The 22,065-nt window shown below is 41.2% G+C and overlaps 1 protein-coding gene across 1 annotated transcript in view; it reads right to left on the reverse strand.

The window, feature by feature from the left end:
- Positions 1 to 22,065, reverse strand: part of Soat1 (sterol O-acyltransferase 1) — a 43,204-nt gene that overhangs the window by 2,013 nt on the left and 19,126 nt on the right. Inside the window, exons 4-15 of the mRNA XM_051186029.1 lie at positions 14,765 to 14,916; positions 13,008 to 13,067; positions 10,940 to 11,047; positions 9,571 to 9,853; positions 8,655 to 8,733; positions 7,931 to 8,012; positions 7,536 to 7,581; positions 6,049 to 6,178; positions 4,362 to 4,459; positions 2,824 to 2,922; positions 1,213 to 1,348; positions 535 to 680 (exon numbers count right to left, since the gene is read on the reverse strand). Coding sequence (XP_051041986.1) covers positions 535 to 680; positions 1,213 to 1,348; positions 2,824 to 2,922; positions 4,362 to 4,459; positions 6,049 to 6,178; positions 7,536 to 7,581; positions 7,931 to 8,012; positions 8,655 to 8,733; positions 9,571 to 9,853; positions 10,940 to 11,047; positions 13,008 to 13,067; positions 14,765 to 14,916 — 1,419 coding nt within the window. The remainder of the gene's footprint in view (positions 1 to 534; positions 681 to 1,212; positions 1,349 to 2,823; positions 2,923 to 4,361; positions 4,460 to 6,048; positions 6,179 to 7,535; positions 7,582 to 7,930; positions 8,013 to 8,654; positions 8,734 to 9,570; positions 9,854 to 10,939; positions 11,048 to 13,007; positions 13,068 to 14,764; positions 14,917 to 22,065) is intronic.

Below are 22,065 nucleotides of genomic sequence, written 5' to 3' on the forward strand. Positions count from 1 at the left end.
CTACGCTCAGTTATGGTTCTTGGGAGAAATACCCAGGAAAGATATATCAAGAGGGGATCTCAGCCTCATACAAATTGGAGTTATTCACCTACAGGTTAAAAAACAAAAACAAAACCAAAAAAACTAAGAACAAACAAAACCTGAATAAAACCACAAGGGGAAAAACAAAGAGTGGTAAAATCAAGGGAAATGCAACCCCAGACATCAGTGTCATCTGACATTTTTTAGAAAAGCTTATTACTTTTGGGGGGGACAGAGGTGAAAAATATCCAAGTTCCAGAGGAAGGGATGTGTATGCCATTGGGAAAACCCTGGAAATACAAAGCCACATAGAGGTAAAGACAAAAGCAAAGGAAGAACCAGGGAGATAATGAAGAAAGGCAAGGAACGAGCAGCTCAGGAGAGCAGTCAGACTGGAAAGTAAACTCATGTTCATGTCCTATCTCCCCCCTTTCAATTCAGCTTCAAACTACCTGCTATTATTCTACCCTCCTTAACATCACGGGCAACACCCAAGCTGGGCTGGCAACTCACATCTTTCAGAGGACAGTGCTGGCGAGCATACCATTCTTGAGAATAAAAGCACAGAATGACTCCATGGCCCAGGAAAAGAGAAGCCCATACCATAATGTTCCAGATTGGCCTTTTCCGGCTGTCATTGACAATGAAATTAAAAGCCACTAAAGTGAGAAAGAGAACAAAAATACAGTTATCAAAACACAGTCTACCGGGGATGAGGGCTCAGACAGGCCATGGCTGAGTCCCAGCGGTGAGCATCAGCCATTCATAAGCATCTTTAATCCTACTCAGTTAAACTACAAGTAAACGATGCTTAACTATTGAAATTATCAGTCCTAATTAGTAAGAAACCAACAGTATTCAGAACAAGTGAAAATACATTTCATGGAGTTATTCTTATGGCTTCCTCTCCATACACTCAAATATGGACCTGTTTTCAGGAGTTGCATAGTGACAGTGTTTATGATTGGTCCCCAAGAGGCTACCTAGTTCACATGCTCCCTTCAGTGTGTAAACACCCATAGGCACAACTGCACATAACTATTCAAAGTCAGAACTCTGACCACCTGCGAAACCAGCTGCCTTGAAATGGTATTGGCATCTAGCTTTTCTAAAGTGACCTCATAGTTTCCTTCCCGTTTCGATTTCTCCTTTAGTGAAATGGCCAGTACCACAGCAGGCCAAGTCACTCACTTCCAAAGAACATGAAGAGTACAAAGAGCACTGGGTAGAAATAGCTCAAGCAGACAGCGAGGGCGTATTCATGCACCACAGCTGACAAGGCGAAGACAGCCAACATGGCGGCAGATTTGAACCTCTTCGAGAAAAACTAAGGTACAAAGAAAATATCAAAGAGTTAGTAACTTAAAAAAAATAAATAAATAGTGAACATGAACAAAGATATGATTGCCATGCACTAAGGGCACCTGCCTAATTATTTTTGACTTTCCAAGCCTATTCCTTAGGTTAACCCAAATCTATTAAAATATTTATAAACATGCTCAGTGCTCTAGTTTGCATAAAGTGCCCTGTCTAAAGGGTATGTGCTTGCTGGAGGCTTGGTTTCCAGGTTGTGGTGCTAGTGTGAAAAGTTCTAGAAACATTACTGAGCCAAGTTTCATGTACAGCAGACCAGGCTTAAACTCCTGATCTTTTAGCCTCCACCTTCCAAGTGCTCACACGACCACACCAGGCTCAGATTTCAATCATCAGAGGGACTCTGTATAAAACTCAGAGCAGGTACCCTTTCCAGAACTAAGATTAAAAAACAAGAGACTTTCCTCAGCCCAACATGGAACTTCAACGTAAGGGAGAGAAAACTCAGTCTGACGCATGCCTGTTTCCTCACAATGCCTGAGGCAAATGACTTCAGAGATACCAGTGTTAACCAGAAGGCTGTGCTTAGTTACTCTAAAAACATGCTCCAAAGCACGGTTCACACAACCTACTCTCTGGTTGGAGAGATGCAAATCTACAGTAGCTCTCTACTCTTAACAAAGAAACACATCCAAATGAAAGTGGATGTGGTGGTCAGAGGCTGGAGGATATATGCAAATTCCAGGCCTACCTGGTCTACAAAGGGAGAAAGGGGGTGGGGTGGGCCATGAGATTCCTAAAGGTCCTTGGTAGATGGATCACTTCAGCTCCTACACAAACCTCTAAGAATTGTAACTTTGTAACCTAGTAGTGAAGTCCAGAGAAAGGCATGATATTGTCCTAGTAATGTACATAATGGTTCCCATGCTCAAGACCACTCACAGCATACAGGTTCTTAGATGTGAATTTATAAGAAAATGGGCAAAAAACTATTATACCTTCTTCATAGGCAATTAAACACAACTTTTTCCAACTGTGAAACACTATTAAAAAACAAAACGTTTCTTTCATGTTTGCTTGGCTAGCTTTTCGGCTTTTGTTTGAGACAGGGTCTTACTGTGTAGCTCCAGTTGGCTGTCCTAAAACTTAGGATATAGACCAGCTTGGCCTTGAACTCTGAAATCCACCTGCCTCTGCCTTCCAAGTGCTGTAAGGTGTGTGTCACCATGCTAGACTTCATAAAGATTAACTTATGGTATTTTTATGTGTATATACATGGACCGCATGCATGCAGATACATGCTTAGGTCTGAGGACGGTATCCAATACCCTGTAGTTACATGTGGTTGTAAGCTGCCCAATGTGGGTTCTGAGAACTGAACTCAGGTTCATTGCAAGGGCAGCAAGCACTCCTAATTACTAAGCCATCTCTCCAGGCCCCTCAGAATCCCCATTTCTTACATAACATCAACTAGGTCTTGCTGTTTACCCAGAGGAGGTCCTTGTAAGCATAGTAGTAGAGCCAATCATGAACCACCACATTCCAGGTCCTGTAGTAGTTGGAGTATGATGTAGAGTTCCACCAGTCCTGCGAAAAAAGGAAAGGTATAAAAATCACACACACTGTTAAAACCCCTGGCCATTTCCAAAGAGCACACATGCCTGACAGAAAGCCTGAAGGACATTATGATAAAATTGTTAGTTCACACACCGATGCTAGGAATCTCAAAAGGCATTTGAGCAGTTGGTAGTCAATACTAATGCATGTTAGCACTATATATTAAGGCTCAGAGTGCATCTTGTCTCATTATCAAAGTTATTATGGAAGATATAGAACACACAACCATTTACATCTAATGTTTGCCTCCACAGCTATCAGTAAACTTCCTCAACACCTTGTTAAACACAAAAGAAATGAGCACACATGGGAACAGACTGACTGGGACCTGGCAACAGCATTTAATTATGAAGGGAGTGAAATCATGGGTCCCATGTCTCTTTTGTACTTTTTGCTCCCAATTTGAAGGTAAGACTAATAGAATCAGACATCCAAAATCTGCCATCCATATTTACTACTGTCTTTGAAAAAGGAGTGGGAGATGAAGTCAAAACAATAAAACTTGACAAGGCTAGCTTTGCAAGTCAAAGAATGCCATTTGAAGCAGAAATAACACTTTGGAAATGAAGGAAGCCATTTCCCTTGAGAACCACTCACCAGTCTAAAAAGGACTAATACGCTAAGGCCTCTTTATAAAATCCAGTGGCCAATTTGAAATGCACAGTGAGGAGTTGGCATGATACCCTCTGATAAACACTTCCCACCACAGTCACCAGTACCTCACAGGATCCAATAGAGGCCATATGCTCTTTGTGGAGGGTGGAAGAAGGAAGGTCAAAACAAGGTTTTACTCTACTGATGTCCAGGCTGAGCTGGAACTCATGTTTATCCTCCTGCCTCAGCCTCCTAAATGCTGAGTTTATGAATATGTAACAACACTCATTTACTATCTAAAACTCTAAAGGGAAGAGGCATCAGAGGGTTATGCTAGCAATACATGTATCAGAATTTCAGATTAAACACTGGTAAAACTGGGAGAGAAGAAAATTATCTCATGGTATTTGTGTCAAAAAGGTGACGACAATACTAACCAACAAAGCTCAATAGTTAGCAATGTGGAAATAAAATGGGGTGTAAAGGCAGGCAGGATAGCCAAGGAGGTCACAGTGCTTGCTGCCAAGCCTGACTACCACCCCTTGAACACACATGCATTCATGGCGCCTGCGTGCCCCACCTCAAACCCCACCCCAATCACTTCTTTCTTTAATTGATTAGAAATGCCTGGCATGGTGGCACATGCCTTTAATCCCAATACTTGGGAGGCAGAGGCAGGCAAATCTCTGTGAGTTCAAAGCCAGCCTGGCCTATAGAAGAAGTTCCAGGACAGTCAGGGATACACAGAGAAGCCCTTCAAACATATATACATATAGAAAACATAATGTGAAAAGTTGAGAGCAAGTATACAATACCTTGTAAAACATCCTGTCACCAAAGCGTAACATCTCAGCAAAGGCATTGAGCCAACAGTGCAAAAAGGCAAAGAAGGAAAGGAACAGCATCAGAACACCTGAAAACAGGAGTGACAGTTTGAAGTCTTTCCAAGCAGCTCACATAGCCAGCATCATCAACAACACCCCAGCCTATGTTTAGCGGCATGCTGCTGCAAAGCCTGAGGGTACAGTACCCAACTCACCCATTCCAGAGGTCATACAGTACACCTTGGAGCTAGGGTCTGAGGTTTTTTTTTTTTTTTTTTTTTTTTTTTTTAATCCTTTAAAATATAATAATGTATTTCTATGTAATTTTAACAGAAAATAGATGACTCTAGACTGTTTTAAAGAAATGCCTGGGCCTGGACATGCTGCTAAACTTGGTGCCCACGAACCTTTAACTCTCCCTGGGCACTACAAACACCATCTACAATGGGACTTCTGCCATTCCAAGAGGACACTCCAGGGCTTGCTATCTGTCCTTCTGTCCAAAAACCTTCCCACCACTTTTCTCCAGATAGCTAGCTCTTTTTTTTTTTTTTACTTCTCCAGCATATTTTCCAATGCTCAATGCTAAAAGTCCACAAGGCCATTCTATTTACACAATACTTTCACACTATACTGTAAAATACTCACTGCATTCCCATCTATTTTATTCACTTGCTCCAAAGATTCATACAGTGTTTGCTGGGCAATACAGGGTAAACTAAAAGTGATTAAGAACATGGACCGCTCTACCAGGTCTCAGCACCCACATGGTAGCTCATTGTTGACTGTGATTCCAGTCCCAGGGGATCTGACACCCTCTTCTGACCTCCAAGGCCACTACAAGCACATGATGCACATACATCCAGGCAAATAATACACAGAAAATAAAAATAAATAATCTTAATATATGAGCATTAATCTCAAGGTGTTTGCAGTCAATTGAGTTAAGGTGTGTGTGTGTGTGTGTGTGTGTGTGTGTGTGTGTGTGTGTGTGTGTGTCTATCATGTTACAGGAATATCTAAAAGACAGGAAAGGGAGATGGTGACAACAGTAATAAGTAGAGACAAGAAGGTTAAGTCAAAGAAGCTCTGAAAGCTAAGTCAAAGAAGTTCTGAAGTGCAAGCTCCCCAAAAGTACACATTGTGTACATCATCTACAGCTGAGCCCTCAGCATTGGCACACAGTACGAACTCTGTGTTACTGGACAGAATAAATTAAAGTACTTGGACTGAAAAACTAGGAGACAAGGCATGATGAAAAGCAGAAAGATAAGAAATAGTGGCAAATTGAGACTTCAAAATGTGACCAAAGCACCCCATGTCTCCTACAGGTCACTCTGGAAACAGCTAAACCATCTTTCTGGTTTAGCATCAGGTTACTGGTGGGTGACTTTAACGATGGATATTTGATGGCCTGGTGAGATCAGAGATTATAGAGAATCGAATAGGAAAATGAAGTTACACAAATGTGTGGGCGTTCCACTGCTGGAGGAAACAAACTTAAGTGTGAAGTGAAACTAGAAGGACATTTCACCTCTGGAGCAGATGAAGAAGTGGTAGGTGGATACATGTACAGCTAAGTTCATAGGAAAAAGCCAAAGGAGCCCACACAGGGCAGCTTCCTGCTTTCTTTCTGACCACACATACAGATGGACAAGTGAGTGAGCATCAAAGTTACCTGGCAAGATGGAGTTAAATACACACAGGACCAGAACACGAGCGCTGAAGGGCTCCTGTTTGATATTCCGGAACAATGGGGCACAGAGTCGCTCAAAGATGTAGTATACATAAAACAGACAGCCAAAAACCTGGAACACAGCAAAGAAACGATGACAGCTTCATAAAGAGAGGGAAGGCCATGTCTTCCTCCAAAAGAAATACACATACAACTAATGTTTACATATATTTCATTTAAACCCAGTCTATAGGACGGTCCACTCCTTCAAACCTCATGGTTTTTCCTAATCATTTACTAAATGACTTTTTCTTCCTTTCTTCCTTTCTTCCTTCCTTCCTTTCTTTCTTTCTTCCTTTCTAGACCATATCTTGCTGTAGCTCAGGCTGGCTTCAAACTCAATAATCCTCCTACACATGCCACCATACCTGGCCAAAGTGGCATTTTTAGAAGATGATCAAAGAACCTGTTTGTGAAAGCCTAGAATAAAGAAAACTCATTTTATGATTCTCAAAATGAGTAAGGAAAAAATGGGGCAATCAAAGCAAACCCGGACACAAACAGCCCCACCCAGAAAGGGAGAAGGAAATCTATCCAGGTTCTTACTCAGACAATCAAACAGAATGACTATAATTTAAATACTCTCCTTTAATGAAGAAAATGACCTTTGACCTGACAAAACACACACATTGCCTGTATTGGAGTAGCTTAAAAGATTTAGTCTTGACAGAAAGCATTCTTAACAAGCTTACTTGTTTACCAACCTTATTTTTGGAGACAGGGTCTCACTATAATTGATTGGTTGATACTGGAATTCAGGGATCCTCCTGCCTCTGCTAAGTGCTAAGATCGAAGACGTAAGCCACCATCCCTGGATCAACATTTAAAATAGATTTAAAAAAATCCAGCCATAGTGGTGCATGCCTTTAATCCAGGACTTGGGAAGCAGAGGCAGGTAGATCTCTGAATTGGAGGCCAGCCTGGCCTTTATAATGAGTTCCAGGACAGCCAGAGCTATGTAATAGAGAAATCCTGTTATGGGGCTGAATAGATAGCTCTGCGGTTAAGAGCACTGGCTGCTCTTCCAGAGGACTCTAATTCAATCCCCAGCACCCACACGGCAACTCACACCTGTCTCTAACTGCAGTTTCAGAGCTTCTGACACCTTTACACAGACACGCATGTAGGCAAAACACCAATGAACTTTATAGAAATAAACTATGTATTAAAGGAAAAAAAAGAAGCCTATTTGTTAATAAGAATTATTAAGAATAATAATAAGAATCTTTAAAAAATAAAATGAAATGTATCAACCCAGTGGTGGCACACACCTTTAATCCCAGAGAGGCAGAGGCAGGTGTATCTCTGTGAGTTCTAGGCCAGCCTGGTCTACAAAGCTACACAGAGAAACCTTGTTAATGAAAAACGAAAAAAGAAATAAAATGAAATGTATCAATCACTAACATGTTAGGCAGTTTTTCAATAGTTACCTGTAAAAACTGCACAGCAACATAGCCCCATCTGACGGTAGGAGTCCTGAAGAGAGGAAAAACAGGTTCTCTAAATAAGCAATCAACTATTTCTGTTTTGTCCTTTTATCTACAACGTTAATAGCCTAACAATGTTTTTCTAAACACAATATCATTTATGAACAGAGGAACAGCTTAACAGGACTGTGTGTTTAGCGTGCCATGAAGCCTTGAATTTGATTTCTAACCCCCACCACTGCAAAACTTTAACATCAAAATCATAACAAAATCATGTCATTCTATCAAGATGATTAATTAGAACTGGCCTGCTAGAATGACCATCCAGTTTTGTCTGTAGCCCTGTATGAACTGCCCTCCTCCACAGCTGTCCCCTTTCCTCCCCCTTTCAAGGTTACCTCGGATAGCTGTCACGGTAAATAAGTGTAGGAGCAAACAGGAAGTACAGGTACTGGTTGACTGTGGGTACTGGAACTGTGCCTAAAAAAGGAAAACTACTAGATTACAAGATCTATGACTTCCCCCAGCCAACTAGAAGAGCTGAAAAAAGGAAACAAGAACAGGGCTGGCCTGGCTGTTGGTGGTGCATGCCTTTAATCCCAGCACTTGCACTTGGGAGGCAGAGGCAGATGGATGTCTGTGAGTTCAAGGCCGGCCAGCCAGGACTACACAGAAAACCCTATCTCTGAAAGAGAAAAAAAAAAAAAAAAAAGGAAGAAAAAGAACCAGGAAGAACAGCATGACCTCTTGGCTCCTGTTTTTCTTCAGGGTCTACTAAATTGACTTGTTATTCATGCAATAACCCAGTACTGCCAATCTCTCTAAGCCATTACTGTGACTAAGATAAAAATTCTAGGGTGGGAAGTCATAATTTGCCAAGTAAGCGGACACAGGTGGAGTGAGGATATGCACATTCCATGAATGCTAAATTACAGGAGTCTAAGATAAATTTTTGCATTGTAGATAAAAGGACAAAACAGAATAGTCAGGAAATAATGAGTCTTCCAAATCAATATGGATCCCGTGCACTTAGAATAAAGAATACAGAATACAACATCATCCCAGCATGCAAAAAGATTAAATATGCCATCAACAACCCTTTACAGGGACAGAGTTACATACTTGATTTCTCCTTGGTGGCATTTAGTACTCTTGGCACATTCTCTCTGACAAACGAGTGAGCCTTCATTACCATACGAATCTGCCAAAGGAGAGGGGAAGTGAACTTCCTGTCTGTCTTGTCTCCTATAAGTCACTCCAAAACTGTATTGGGTAATATTCACACAAAACTTAAACTTGCACATACTAACTCAAGTTAGCCTTTATAAAGAGGAAAAAACTTCCAAAGAACATGTAATCACTTACATTATTTGGTACCTAATAGAAATGTATTTAAAAAAAAAAAAATGAAAAGTTAGAAATCTGTTCAAGGGGCTGGAGAGATAGCTCAGTGGTTAAGAGACTGACTGCTTCCAGAGGTCCTGAGTTCAATTCCCAGCAACCACATGGTGGCTCACAACCATCTGTAATGAGATCTGGTGCCCTTTTCTGGCCTCCAGGCAAACATGCAGACAGAATACTGTATACACAACAAATAAATAAATCTTTAAAAAAAAAAGAAATCTGTTCAAGATCTGAGTTTAGCTCAGTGGTGGAGCTCCTGCCTAACACCCTCCTCCCACTCCCCTCTGCACTGTAAAGGACATGGCCCTTTCCATTAGTCAACACAAGCCAGAAAACTCCCCAGAGTGCAGTACAAACAAATTAAAAGGTATCTTTCATTTCAACAAGAGTAGCTACAGGATGACATGGGGAGTTCAGCACTTCAAAAGTGGACTTTTTCAACTCCAACCCCCAGGATTTGGGAGTGCGTGGCAGTGACTCAAAAACCCTTCAGTTCTACAGATAATGGTATGAAGATACATATGAACATATATATCCAGCGCTAGCATCAGTTGATAACAGCATCAGTACCAGATCATTATTGCTGATATTTAACTAGGTGCAGCATTATTCCCAGTAACACTCCAATCCTTACCTGTTCAAGTATAACAATGAACCTGGAGGCTGGGGGCAGTGTATATGCTAACACAATATATGTTGGTATAAAACCTAGAATTCCAAGCTGGAAGACTAAGAAGAAAAAGCCGTGGATAAGGGAATAGATGAGTGGATGAGAAGTCTTGCTGTAGCCATGGGCCCAACGTTGGAACAGGAAATAGGGAATTGAAAGTGTAGACAGGAACATGGCCCACCATGTCCAAATAACAGTAGGAAGTTTGCCAAAAGCATAGGCCAAGAGATTGAACTCAAGTACCAGCCTGTGGGGAAGAAAAGAAAAAGGAAGTGAACACTTGATATGCAATGAATTTACAGAAATCTCTCTCTCTCTCTGCTTTCAACTTTTAGAAATACTGCAACATAACATATCGAGGTCATGAGTATCAACATGTCACATGTGTTTCTTATTGTACTGTTCACAACAACCTAAGTTGTTGTATTACAAGTCATCAATGGAGGACTTGCAAGAAAAATGTAATTTATATACACAGTGGAATTGTTTTCAGTCTAAAGAATGAAGTGGTATCATTTACAAGAAAATGAGTACAAATGGACATAATCTTATTAAGGGAATTGTGTCAACCTCAGAGATTTATTTATATTTATATTACATGTTTTCTATCACTTATGGGTTCTAGACTTTTATAGATACACAAAATCGTGTATGTACAGATGATATGAAAGTAGAAGCAAACTGGGGAACTAAGGGGACTAAGAGGAGTAAAGAGAAGAGGGCAGCTGCCTTATGGGGAAAATAAACTCAATGAACGTTATATACTTCGCAAAAATGGCCTTATGTGACCCTGTAAAACAGAGCCGTGGGCATAGCTCAGCTGTTGAGCGCTCCAGCACTGCTGACCATGAGTGGCGGTACAGACTTGTCATTCCAGCACTTGGGAGGGGGAGGTGGGAAAACAAGGATTGGGAGTTCAAGAACACCTTCAGCTACGAAATACATCTGAGTCTAGCTAAACTACTTACTCAAAAAAAAAAAAAAAAAAAAAAAAAAAAAAAAAATTAATGGTGAGTAATGAAACTTTTTTCTCTTACTTTTAAAAGAGAAGAAACTCATCATCAACTCAGCTACCTTGGAATTATTTTTTGTTTGTTTGTTTTTGTTTTTTTGGACAGGGTTTCTCTGTATTGTTTTGGAGCCTGTCCTGGAACTCACTCTGTAGACCAGGCTGGGCTCCAACTCAAAGAGATCTATCTGTCTGCCTCTGCCTCCCGAGTGCTAGGATTAAAGGTGTGTGGCACCAATGCCTGGCTTGCCTTGGAATTTTTTTAAGCAAATGAGAATAGCCAACTTTTCACACATCACCTAGCCAGACACCTGCCTGTCTTACCTTCCTTCATCAATGTAGTCTACCACAAGTGTGCTGAGGATAAAGAGAATGAGGAGTGCGATGAACATGTGGTAAATTGTTCTGATGTGGTCCACTTCAAACAGCTCACTGGAAATGCAAGTCAAGCATTGTAAGTTAATTGATTTAATTTTAAAGTACCATATAACAAAGACTCTTTTTAAAGCAACTTACAAGATGCTCAATCTACTCTTTGAGAAATCTCTTTTTTAAAAAAATCAAAAAAAGCACAATATTAAACCAAAAGTATACAGAAATTAAATGATATAGTGGATTCTTAAACTTTCTTTAGAAAACAGGGTCACTGACTTACAGAAAACAATACAGCTACCTCAGAGAAACAGCCTGCATCTGGAAACCCCACTGACAGCTGTTGGCTGTGCGAGCAAAGGTGAATCTCGAGAGAGAAGGAAGACCAGCTCAATTCCAAACCTTCCAGAAAGGTATGAACTCACTTAAATCTGCGTTCCTTTGTTGATGATGGTAGCCAGCTACTGCCCACCAACCTAAACCTTAACCATTCCCAGCGCCTTCTACTTTCTGCTGGCTTACAGTCCTTCAGACTAGCTTTTAACAGAATGGCCTTCTGGGTGACTCTTCCTCAGTAAGCATCCAACTGAGATAAGTGTTCCAGCCTTGACTTTGGAACATGTGTAGAGCCCTCTACATGACTCTGGAGGGGCTAAAATATTCTTAAGCCTCTATATAAATGATCTTCAAAATCTAAGAACAACCTAGCTAAGCCATTTCCTTTTTTAAGTTAGAGTATATTTTAATTGATACTTTTTTCTTCTCCCTCCCTCCCTTCTCATTAAGGAGGACTCTACTCTAGGTTTCATGCAAGCCTATGTAAGCACTCTACCACTGAGCTATAAGCCCCTTCATTTCATTAAATTTTCAACAATGCAACTCTTATGTCAGAATGTTTAAATTATTCCTACATTTTTACTCCAGATTATAAATTTTGAAAGATCACTCTCTTGAAACTAGAACACAGCCCAATTGCTTTAAAATAAAACATGAACAGAATATAGAAAACTCTGCCCTTCTCATGAAGTTGGAAACTATACACCAATTTGGCTTATAATTAAGTTTTGATATACAAGATTGATTTTTAAAGAAAGGCACATTACAGCAACCCAATGCCCTATCCTAATGCAGGTAAATGTCATCAATATTCCAACGAATACCTGAATAAGTAGGTGACTTATAAGTGACTAACAGAAAAGAAGAAACAGCCATCTCCTATCCAAAATACACCTTTTGTTTTTGCTTCATAAATTAAATCAGTACAATGCATTCATAACATGCAATTTTAAAGAGATTAGATGACCACCAATTTTTTAAAAAGTAACTTTGGGAAAACTATCAAGAATCTCACTCAAGCAAATGAGGTGAAAATATACACATATTAAGAAGGTAGCTATGGTGATTTGAAAGAAAATGGCCTCCAAAAGGAGTGGCACTATTAGGAGGTGTGGCTTTGTTGGAGTGGGTATGGCCTTGTTGGAGGAAGTGTGCTTCTGTGGAGGTGGGCTTTAAGGTCTCATAGATGCTCAAGCCACATCCAGTGTCTCAGTTCACTTCCTGTTGTCTGCAAATCAAGATGTAGGACACTTAGCTACTTCTCCAGTACCATGTCTGCCTGCATGCCACCATGTTTCAGGATGATGTTAACAGATTAAGCCTCTGAACTGTAAGCCACCCCAGTTAGATGTTTTTCTATATAGGAGTTGCCAGAGGCCAGGTGTCTCTTCACAGCAACACAGACCATAAGACAGCAGCAATTCCAAAATTCTCACCAAGTATACTTAATTCTGCTCTATCTAATTCTCTGGATAGCACAACTTCAAAGAATTTGTCAAAAGATAGATACCTGATTTAAGTCTAACTTTTCCAAAGAAGCCAGATAGAGAAGGAATACAAAAGCATCACAAATGTTCATGATTTATATGAACTTGGAACAAACTAGACAGAGATTCTATAAATCACGATGGGTTTTTTCCTTCCTAAATTAAACGGATAATTAACAAAAGCAAAAATCACTCACTCTAACAGAGACCGCCTTGCAATAAAAATCTTCCCTTGTTCTGGAGGTGCTCTCAGATCTCTAGAAAAGAAAAAAAAAAATTAAGACAAAACACAGGTAGTAGAAGTTTGATAAATTTAATCCCAAGCAAGAAAATGCTTACCAGCAAGTGTACTGGCTAACATTCCTTGACTTCCTTTTCCCTTTAAATCCAGTACTATGCTGAGGGTTTCATGCATGCTATCATTCCTGACAGTGCTATGAAGTGGGTGCATGTATACCTATTTAGGTAGGAGCTAGGTCAAATATCCAATTGAAGCACCAATTTCTAGCCCCACGGAAAGGTAGTCCCTGTACCACCCACCCTGAGAGACCCTGAGGTGATGCACGATCCTCCACCACACTCTATACTGCTACTGATGTATCCTCTATAGTCCATACTGCTACTGATGAGTCCTCCACACTGCCTGATGATTGTTTATTTTTGACATTTTATTTAATTACTTATTTGAGGGACGGTGGCACACACATGTGCACAGAGATCAGAGGACAACTTGCAGGAGTCAGTTCTCTCCTTCTGCCTGGTTAAACCGAGGACTGAACTCAGGCTTGGCAGCCTCTTTTGTCCTGTTTACAGAACTCTTCCAAGTGTCAAAGAACTTGCAACTCCCAACAGCCCCATGATCATGTCATCTGCTTTTGGAGTAATAAAATCTCACATTTTAGTGCTCCATATATCATCTTACTTAGCACACTGCTATTGGCTATTGATTCTCAAAACTGCTCTTTAGGAGAGACTGGCAGAGAGTCTGGAATGGCAAATTAGCTCATATTAGCCATTGACGTGTTCCCCTTTAAACACATACTAACTGGAGGGTACTTTATTACGAGTATACAGCGAAGAGAATACAACAGGCATGGAATGATGCAGTTAAAAGCAAGGACTCTGGAGCCAGACTCTGGGTTAAATCCCCGATGTGGGTGGGATCCTAGAAAACTACAGATAGCTGTAGCATCTACCTCACAATGAGGGGCTTGGTTTAAGGTTATGTACACACATTATTAAACCTATATAATGGGCCAGTGTGATGGCTCAGCAGGTGAAGGAACTCATCAACAAACCTGATCACATGGTGGATACACATGGCGGGAGGAGAGAAGTAACAATCAAAACTGTCCTCTGACTGCAACATGTACACTATGGACTGCATTCCCCCACACATACATACATACATACATACATACATACATACATACATACATACAAATAAAATAAATGTATGCAAAAAAAAATTAGCTAGTTGGGCAGTGGTGGTGTACACCTTTAGTCCCAGCACTCGGGAGGCAAAAGCAAATGGATCTCTGTGAGTTCAAGGCCAGCCTAGTCTACAAAGCAAGTTCCAGGATAGCCAGGGCTGTTAATATAGAGAAACCCTATTCAGAAAAACCAAAATAAATAAACAAAAATGAGTAATAATTAATAATAAATAAATGTGATAATAAATAAAATGAACAGAAGCCTATATGAAGAAGGAAAAAAAAAAATCTTTAACCCCAGCACTCAGGAGGAAGATCTCTGTGATTCTGAGGCCAGCCTGATCCACATCGGGATCCAGGCTAGCCAAGGCAACACAGTGAGAATGACTCAAAATAAAATAGAGCACAGTGAAAGTGGTGACACGGCGTGAGCCGGGGCATTTTCACTGCACGCCACACTCTGACCCGGAGCTGTGCTGGAGGAGATGTCTATGCTGAGACACAACAGCGCACATACTCACTTGGCTCTGTGGTTGCTTTTCATTTCTTCAAGAATGGAGAAGGTTGTGAGAGCACACCCACCATTGTCCAGAGATGCAGACTTTTCAATGAGATTGGTCACAAAGTCATCAAAGTGACAACCAACTTCCTTCAGAAACAGTGGCTTCAGTTCCTGAAGTTTTAAAAAAACAAAGGAAAATGTCAGAACACGCTTGTGGTCACAGACATTCCTCTAAGGAGATTCCTTAAACAGAGCTGGCTGACAGAAAGCCACGCAGAACAAGTGAGTTCCCAGGAGAAAAAGCAGAAGGAATAATTTCTATAGCTGACTTGTATTTCAGGCACAGCTACCAAAAACACAGGACTAACATACACCGCATTAAAAATGCACACCCTCCATCTTTCTCCCCCTTCCACCTCCCCCCAAAGCTGCTATGTAGAAAGTAACTTTGATCTTCCAGCCTCCACCTCCAAAGTGCTGGGACCAGTCACATGCCACCATGCCTGGTGATATGCCTTCTCTAAGTCCCCAAGGATACTGAAGGAAACCACCTGGTCAATGAGCATCTACAAAGTACACTGGCAACAAAGGTACACAATGGTAGAAATGGGAGGCAGAGAAGTTCAAGGCCACCTGCACTAAGACCCTGCCCCAAAACACACACACACACACACACACACACACACACGCACACATACACACACACCACAGCACATAAAAATGAGACCAATGTTCTAATATTTTTATTTAGAAAACAAAAACCAATACATTATATCTATGTTATGTAATTATCACTCTTTTTTTTTTCTAAAGAAATTTCTTTGCCCAAGTTCCAACAACTTACATTCTAAATAGCTTTTTAAAGATTTATCTCATTGTATGTGTTTTGCCTGCATGTGTATTTATGTACTGTAAACATGCCTAGTGTCTCTGGAGGTCAGAAGAGGGCATCAGATCCCCTGGAACTGGTGTTATAGATGGTTGTGAACTACCATGTGGGTGCTGGGAACCAAATCCCAGTCCTCTGCAAGAGCAGCCAGTGCTCTTACCACCGAGCCATCTCTCCAGCCCCCACAATTTACACCTTAAAACATATTCTACATCATAGCTACGTTTATATTATATTTATTCCTATCTATATAACTGTATTTAGCTAACCATAAAAATATGAATAAAAGTGGTGGTGGTGCATGACTTACATTCCAGTACTCAGGAGGCAGAGGCAGGTAGATTTCTGTGAGTTTGAGGTCAGCCTGGTCCACAGAACTAGTTCCAGGACAGCCAGAGCTAGAAATAACAGGAATGGAGTTTTTCATTGTTGACCAGGAAAGTGATAAGAACTGTCAGGAACGGGGAGAAGGGCGCAGGGGACAAGCTGTGCATGGAAAGCTTCGGCCTCCCTATGCTTGGAGGTGAACCCTGGTCTTTCATTCAGCATTAAGAAAGAAGCCTGGGCTCTTGAGGCATGGTAAAGACTTCCAAGCTACCTCTTCCAGCACGCCTCACAGGCTGACATCAGTGTGACACACCGGGTATCACATTAAAGACAATAGAAGCATGGGGGAGAGGTTGTTAAAGAATATTATACAAATGTCAGTAAAAACTGCTAAAGTCAGGTCTTCACTCATTCAGCTCCAACTAAACAAGCTAGTGCAGAAGCAGTCACCAAGATGGTTCAGCCAGTAAAACCACTTGGGTATAAACCTGACAACCCAAGTTCGATTCCCTGGAACCCTGAGTAGAAAAAAAGAGTACCAACTCCCCTGACCTTCAGATACACACCATGGCACACAAGTGTTATACACACATAACACACAAACACACACACACACACACACAATTAATGATACTTTCTTTTTTCTTTAAGATAGAATTATGTAAGCCCAGGACAGCTCCAAATTCAAGGCAATCCTCCTGCCCTAGCCTGCTGAATACAGATTCCAGCCATGTGCCACCACATCTAGCTATGACACAGCAGTTATTCCTTATCCACTTTTATTTAGCAATGAGGAAAAACAGTGTCACATAGGAAGGACAAGGCCAAGTAATGACACAACAGAGGCATTATGAGATGACAGACACAGGCATCAGGTTTTGAGACCCCAAAAGGGGCACAAAGCATTTCAACAGGATTAAGTCCTGCCTTTTATTTCCCCTGAATTCAGATTAATATATGGGTACTTCAGGAATCCAAGACAATCGTTTAAATGTAGCACCTTATATACAGCCTTATAATTAGCTGCCTAATGCTTGTGTCTTGATGTCTTTCTTTCTTTGAGGAACTAAAAGTCAACAGAAGCTGCTGTCAGTGGCACTCAAGAAAACTGACCTTGTGGAGACCATGAAGTTTCTTTAAACTCCTTTTTAAAATTCTCAGAGACAGCACTAGTGACTTCTACTGTCACTCTGTGAGAGGGGACAGAGAGAGACAGCTAATGGAGGGGTCTTCTCGCGGCCTTCCAAGTTCTCCTAGCACAGGAAACTGCTATTATGTAGAATTCAAAATATGAGCAGTTGGTAAAAAAAAAAAAAAAAAAAAGAGTGTGAGTAACCTGAAGTGGCATGGCATTAGCTGGAGCTTTCCAGATGACTCGATCTCTCAAACTTGTATCTGTGTATTAACTTCACTCAGACAATGGACCTTGAGGGATGGTCGGATGTAGACGGAGGAGAAAGATGACTAGAAAAGGAAGGTGTTTAGATAATCTAGTAATCACCCCAGTACTTGGGAGGCTGAAGCAGAAGGATTGCTGACCATTTAGTATGTATCCAGGCCACCAAGAGCTACAGAATAAGACCCTGTTTGAAAATAACAAAAAAGCAGCCAAACAGAAATCCAGCAAACAAATGCACTGTGTTTTAGGGATCACATGAACCTTCTGTTTTTAACAAGCTGCTGAATCAGATCACCCAAAGGATTCCAAAAGAATAGGGAACAAAGATCCTGTGGTTAGGAGCCTACATAATAAAAGCACACATGCTCAGGGAGGCATGAGACAGACACTCGGGTAGGGATGAACAGACATTTTAGGCACAGATTTACAAACACGTCCAAGATCCACAACTCAGAAAGCAGCTTTCCCAGAAAGGCCTTCTAGGCGGAAGCTACACTGGACTGAGTTCTGAAATGAGAAAAGAGCAGAGTCATTTCTGGGTGAGTCAAATACTTCTTTCAAAGGCTGAAATACGTCCAAGTAGGCTGGGAGAAGCAGCACAGAGCAAACCAATCAGGACACAGCTTTTTAGCATCTCAAAAATTCACATGACTTATTCACAGTTTCTTCAAAGATGGCTTTGAGGAAGATTGTGCTGACTCTGCAAGGCCCTTAGTAGTCTGGGAAATGTTTGGTTTCTCTGACTCAGTGCCTGGCTCAGGACAGAGAACCTTTCAACCTCACAGAAAGTTGTGGCTCAGAACAGAAACCCTTCTAGACAAAACAAGCAATGCAAGGAACAGGGAGGGCAGGGTTCCGGCTGGAATGCTCCGCTGACTGGAAGGACACACCTTCGTTTCCTTCACTGTACATAACTCCTTTTCAAAGGCTCTTACCTCTTTTTCCTGTTTGTCTTCCCAGCTGACTTTCAGTATCTTGGTTGTTCAATTGGTTTTTTCAGTCTTTTGAAACAAGAGACTCTACTGACCTCAAACTGAAGGTGATCCTCCTGCCTCAGCCTCCAGAGTGAGTCCGTGCACTTAACACACACGGACTACCATGTCTTGCCAAATATTATGCATCCATCACTCATAAAAGTGACTCTGCTGCTGAGTGGTGGTGGTGCTTGCCTTTAGTCCCAGCACTTGGGAGTCAGAGGCAGGCAGATCTCTGTGAGTTCAAGGCCAGCCTGGTCTACAAGAGCTAGTTCCAGGACAGCCTCCAAAGCCTCAGAGAAACCCTATCTCAAAAAAACAAAAAACAAAACAAAAAAAAAAAAAAAAAAAAAAAAACCTAAAAACCAAAATGTTAGTGTATGCATGTAGCCTGAAAATGGTGGGTAACCTATTAATAAGGAAGGCTTTATTCAGGCTAAGTGAATCACAAGCATTTTGTTTGAAAGCAAAAACCTAAACAAGGTATTGCAAGCTGGACATGGTGGTACAGGACAGTAATCCTAGGCTAACACTTTGAGCTTATGTCTCAAAAAGCAAGAGGGGACAGAGAACAGCTGTGGATACAGATCAGTTGGTAGAAAGCTAACCTAACATTCAGGAGGTCTGGGATTTGATCTCAGCCAACATAAATCAGACGTGATTTTGTAAGCCTGACTTTCCAGGACAGGCAAGGTGGAGGCAAGGCAATAGGATCAGAAGTTCAAGGTCATCCTTGGCTACAAAGTGAGTTGAAGGCATACCTGAGATAGAGACCCTGTATCAAAACTCAAACTGGGCTATCACCCAGTTTAGTCTACAATGTTCTTGATAAGTCTCATTTTAATAAGTCCACACTAAGCAGAAACATATTTATCCACTTTAATCTTCCACTTAAATAGTCCATTCATCTTTATCTTCCAAATGTTTTGTTAGTTTGTTTAGCATTATTAGAGAGAGTTTTACTATGTAGCTGTGGTGATTTGAATAAAAATGGCCCCATAGACTAGACCCATAGGGAATGGCACTATTAGCAGGTGTGGCCTTGTTGGAGGAAGTGTGTCACTGGGGGTGAGCTTTGAGATTTCAGAAGCTCAAGTCAGGCCCAGTGCCATTTTCTCTTCCTGGTGCCTACTGATCCAGATGTAGAACTCTTGGCTCCTTCTCCAGCACCATGGTTATCTGCACGCCACCATGCTTCCCATCAATGAACCTCAGAACTGTAAGCCAGCCCCAGTTAAATGTTTTCCTTTATCAGTTGCCGTGGTCATGGTGTCTCTTCACAGCAGCAGAAACCCTAAGATAGTAGCCCAGGCTATCCTTGAACTTGAAATGCTTCAGCCTAGCAAGTGTTGGGATTGGTGTGTGCTACCACACTCAGTTACCAAAGGGTATAATTTACATCCCCATTCTCTTCATTTACCTCTTTCATTTCTTCACTAGTCTTTGTGAAAGTCCTAGGAGACCAGAAAAGTAGTAAAAATATATTCCTCACAGTTTAACAAATGAGACATCCACACAAAGAACTATAATGAAAACACTTTAAGATCACATTAAAACATGTACAAGCACAAAATGTTAAGAATAATATGCAAACTAAACACAAACACAGCAATGTGCACATATATATACATACACACACATATATACATATATGTATATAAATATACATATGCATATCCTCCCTATATAGATAGATGCAAGATTTATACAATAATCTACATGGAACTGTGCATGACAGAAAAATGAGAACAAATTGTCAGGAAGGAAATAAGCCAAATGTTATTTCTTATTCAGTTGGTAGCTATTACTTTTTTATGATGTTTCTCTTAGGAGCTTTCTGCAATGAGCCTATACCATATCTACAATGAGAGGAAAGTGTGTAAGAAAATATATTCCTCCTGCTCATAAAGCCAATTGCTGTGGCAACAGAACAATTTTTTTCTTAGTAAAAGTAAGTTATATAACCAGAAGAGAAATCAGAGTATCTTCTCTCATTGTAGTTGTTATGTTGTTTGCACTGTTTTGAGACATGTTCTTAGATGCTCAGGCCTCAAACTTTATACCTCACCCTCCTCCCTCTGCTTCACAAGAGCTGTGGTTAAGTGACCGAGTGTATGTCACCATGCCCAGACCTCTTCTCATTTTTTAAAGTATTTTAATCATCTAATCTAGATGAAGCTGATTTTTGTGTGGTACTAAGATTAAAACGTTTCACCCTCCAGACTTGGCACATACCATGAATACAGCGCCTGAGAGGTGGCGATACAAAGATCAAGAGTCCAACACAATCCTCTACCTCATAGTGAGTTTGAGTCCAGCCAAGGTTACATGAGACCCTGTTTCCAGAGGTGGAAGGATGAGGGGGAGTGACAGGAAGGGAGAAGGGGTGTGTGTGTGTGTGTGTGTGTGTGTGTGTGTGTGTGTGTGTGTGTTTGAATTGTACATGTAGCCCAGCATATGTATTCCAATTGCAGAGATTTAGTAGGACTTAGGAACATTGTTCCTCAATCAGTGTCATGCCAGTCATTATCCTAGACTGACACAAGAGGTGAGATTAGGTGGTTCGTGCCTACAGCCCAGCACTTGGAAGGCTGAGGCAGGAAGACTGTCAAGTTTAAAGCCAGTCTGGGCAACAAGATAAGATCCTGTCTCAAAACAAACAAACAAAAAACCCAACCCCCACACAATAACAATAATAAGATAAATAGAGCACCTCGCCGAGGTCTTCAAGACCTCTAATTTTATTGGGCAAGTCCTTACCATGGACACTGCCTAATGATTTATCTAACTGAGCCTTTCTGTCACCCACCTATATACAGTGCATGAAGCCAGCTCGAGGACAGAGTGGCACAAGCAGGCAAAGCAGCCAAATCCTGTTAGTCCACACCAAAACCAACACATATTCCACTTTGGTCCACGTGGACAACTCTTTCATCTTTATCTGAAAGGCTGAACATTTCCAAGGGCAGGAGCTTTCTAGTTTTGTCAAACCCAACTTTCCCCAAAGTCTCCAAGGTAGGCATGTGTCTATGCATTTAAGTAAAATGAGAAAGGGAATTCCAAAGAATATAGCCCAGACCTGCACTGTCAAATAGACTGGGAGCCCAGAAGAACAAAGAAAGAAAAGCAGACAGTTTTGGCAGAGGTGCTGGGGATCAACCCCAGAGCTTCGTGTGGGTTAGGAAGGCACTCTACCAAGCAAGCTACTATAGCCCAGTCCACAACTGCCAATTCAAAGGCACTTAAATCAAGTCACAAGTTTATCATATGAAGTACAGTGATTCATTTAGAACAAAGCACTACATACTAAATGCAGGGAAACCACTGCTGTGGGGTCTGTAATTTCAACTAAACAGGAGGCAGAAGGCTGACAGCTGAGGACTGCCTGGGCTACGGAGTTGAGTTCAAGGTCTCTACACAAATAAGTGGGCCTAGGGATGATGCTCAGTATTATAGGAGAGAGCCTGCCTAGCATGTGTGAGGCCCTAGGTTTTCTCCCCACTACCTCAATCAACCAAATCATAGACTAAAATCTCAGCAGTACAAAATGGGGAGGACATATGCAAAGCAAGGATGGTGGGGAAACTGTGGCTAGCAGAATGAGCTACAATTTGAGGACTATGGTGCATTATTTTGATTGGCAAATGTGTAAAGGTAAAGCACACAAGGGCAGAAAACAGGAAAGAATACAGTGTTAAAGAATACAGTGTTAGCCCAACTTTCCAACTACA

This window comes from Phodopus roborovskii, unplaced genomic scaffold (genome assembly GCF_943737965.1).
Source record: "Phodopus roborovskii unplaced genomic scaffold, PHOROB, whole genome shotgun sequence".
Taxonomy (NCBI): Eukaryota; Metazoa; Chordata; class Mammalia; order Rodentia; family Cricetidae; genus Phodopus; species Phodopus roborovskii.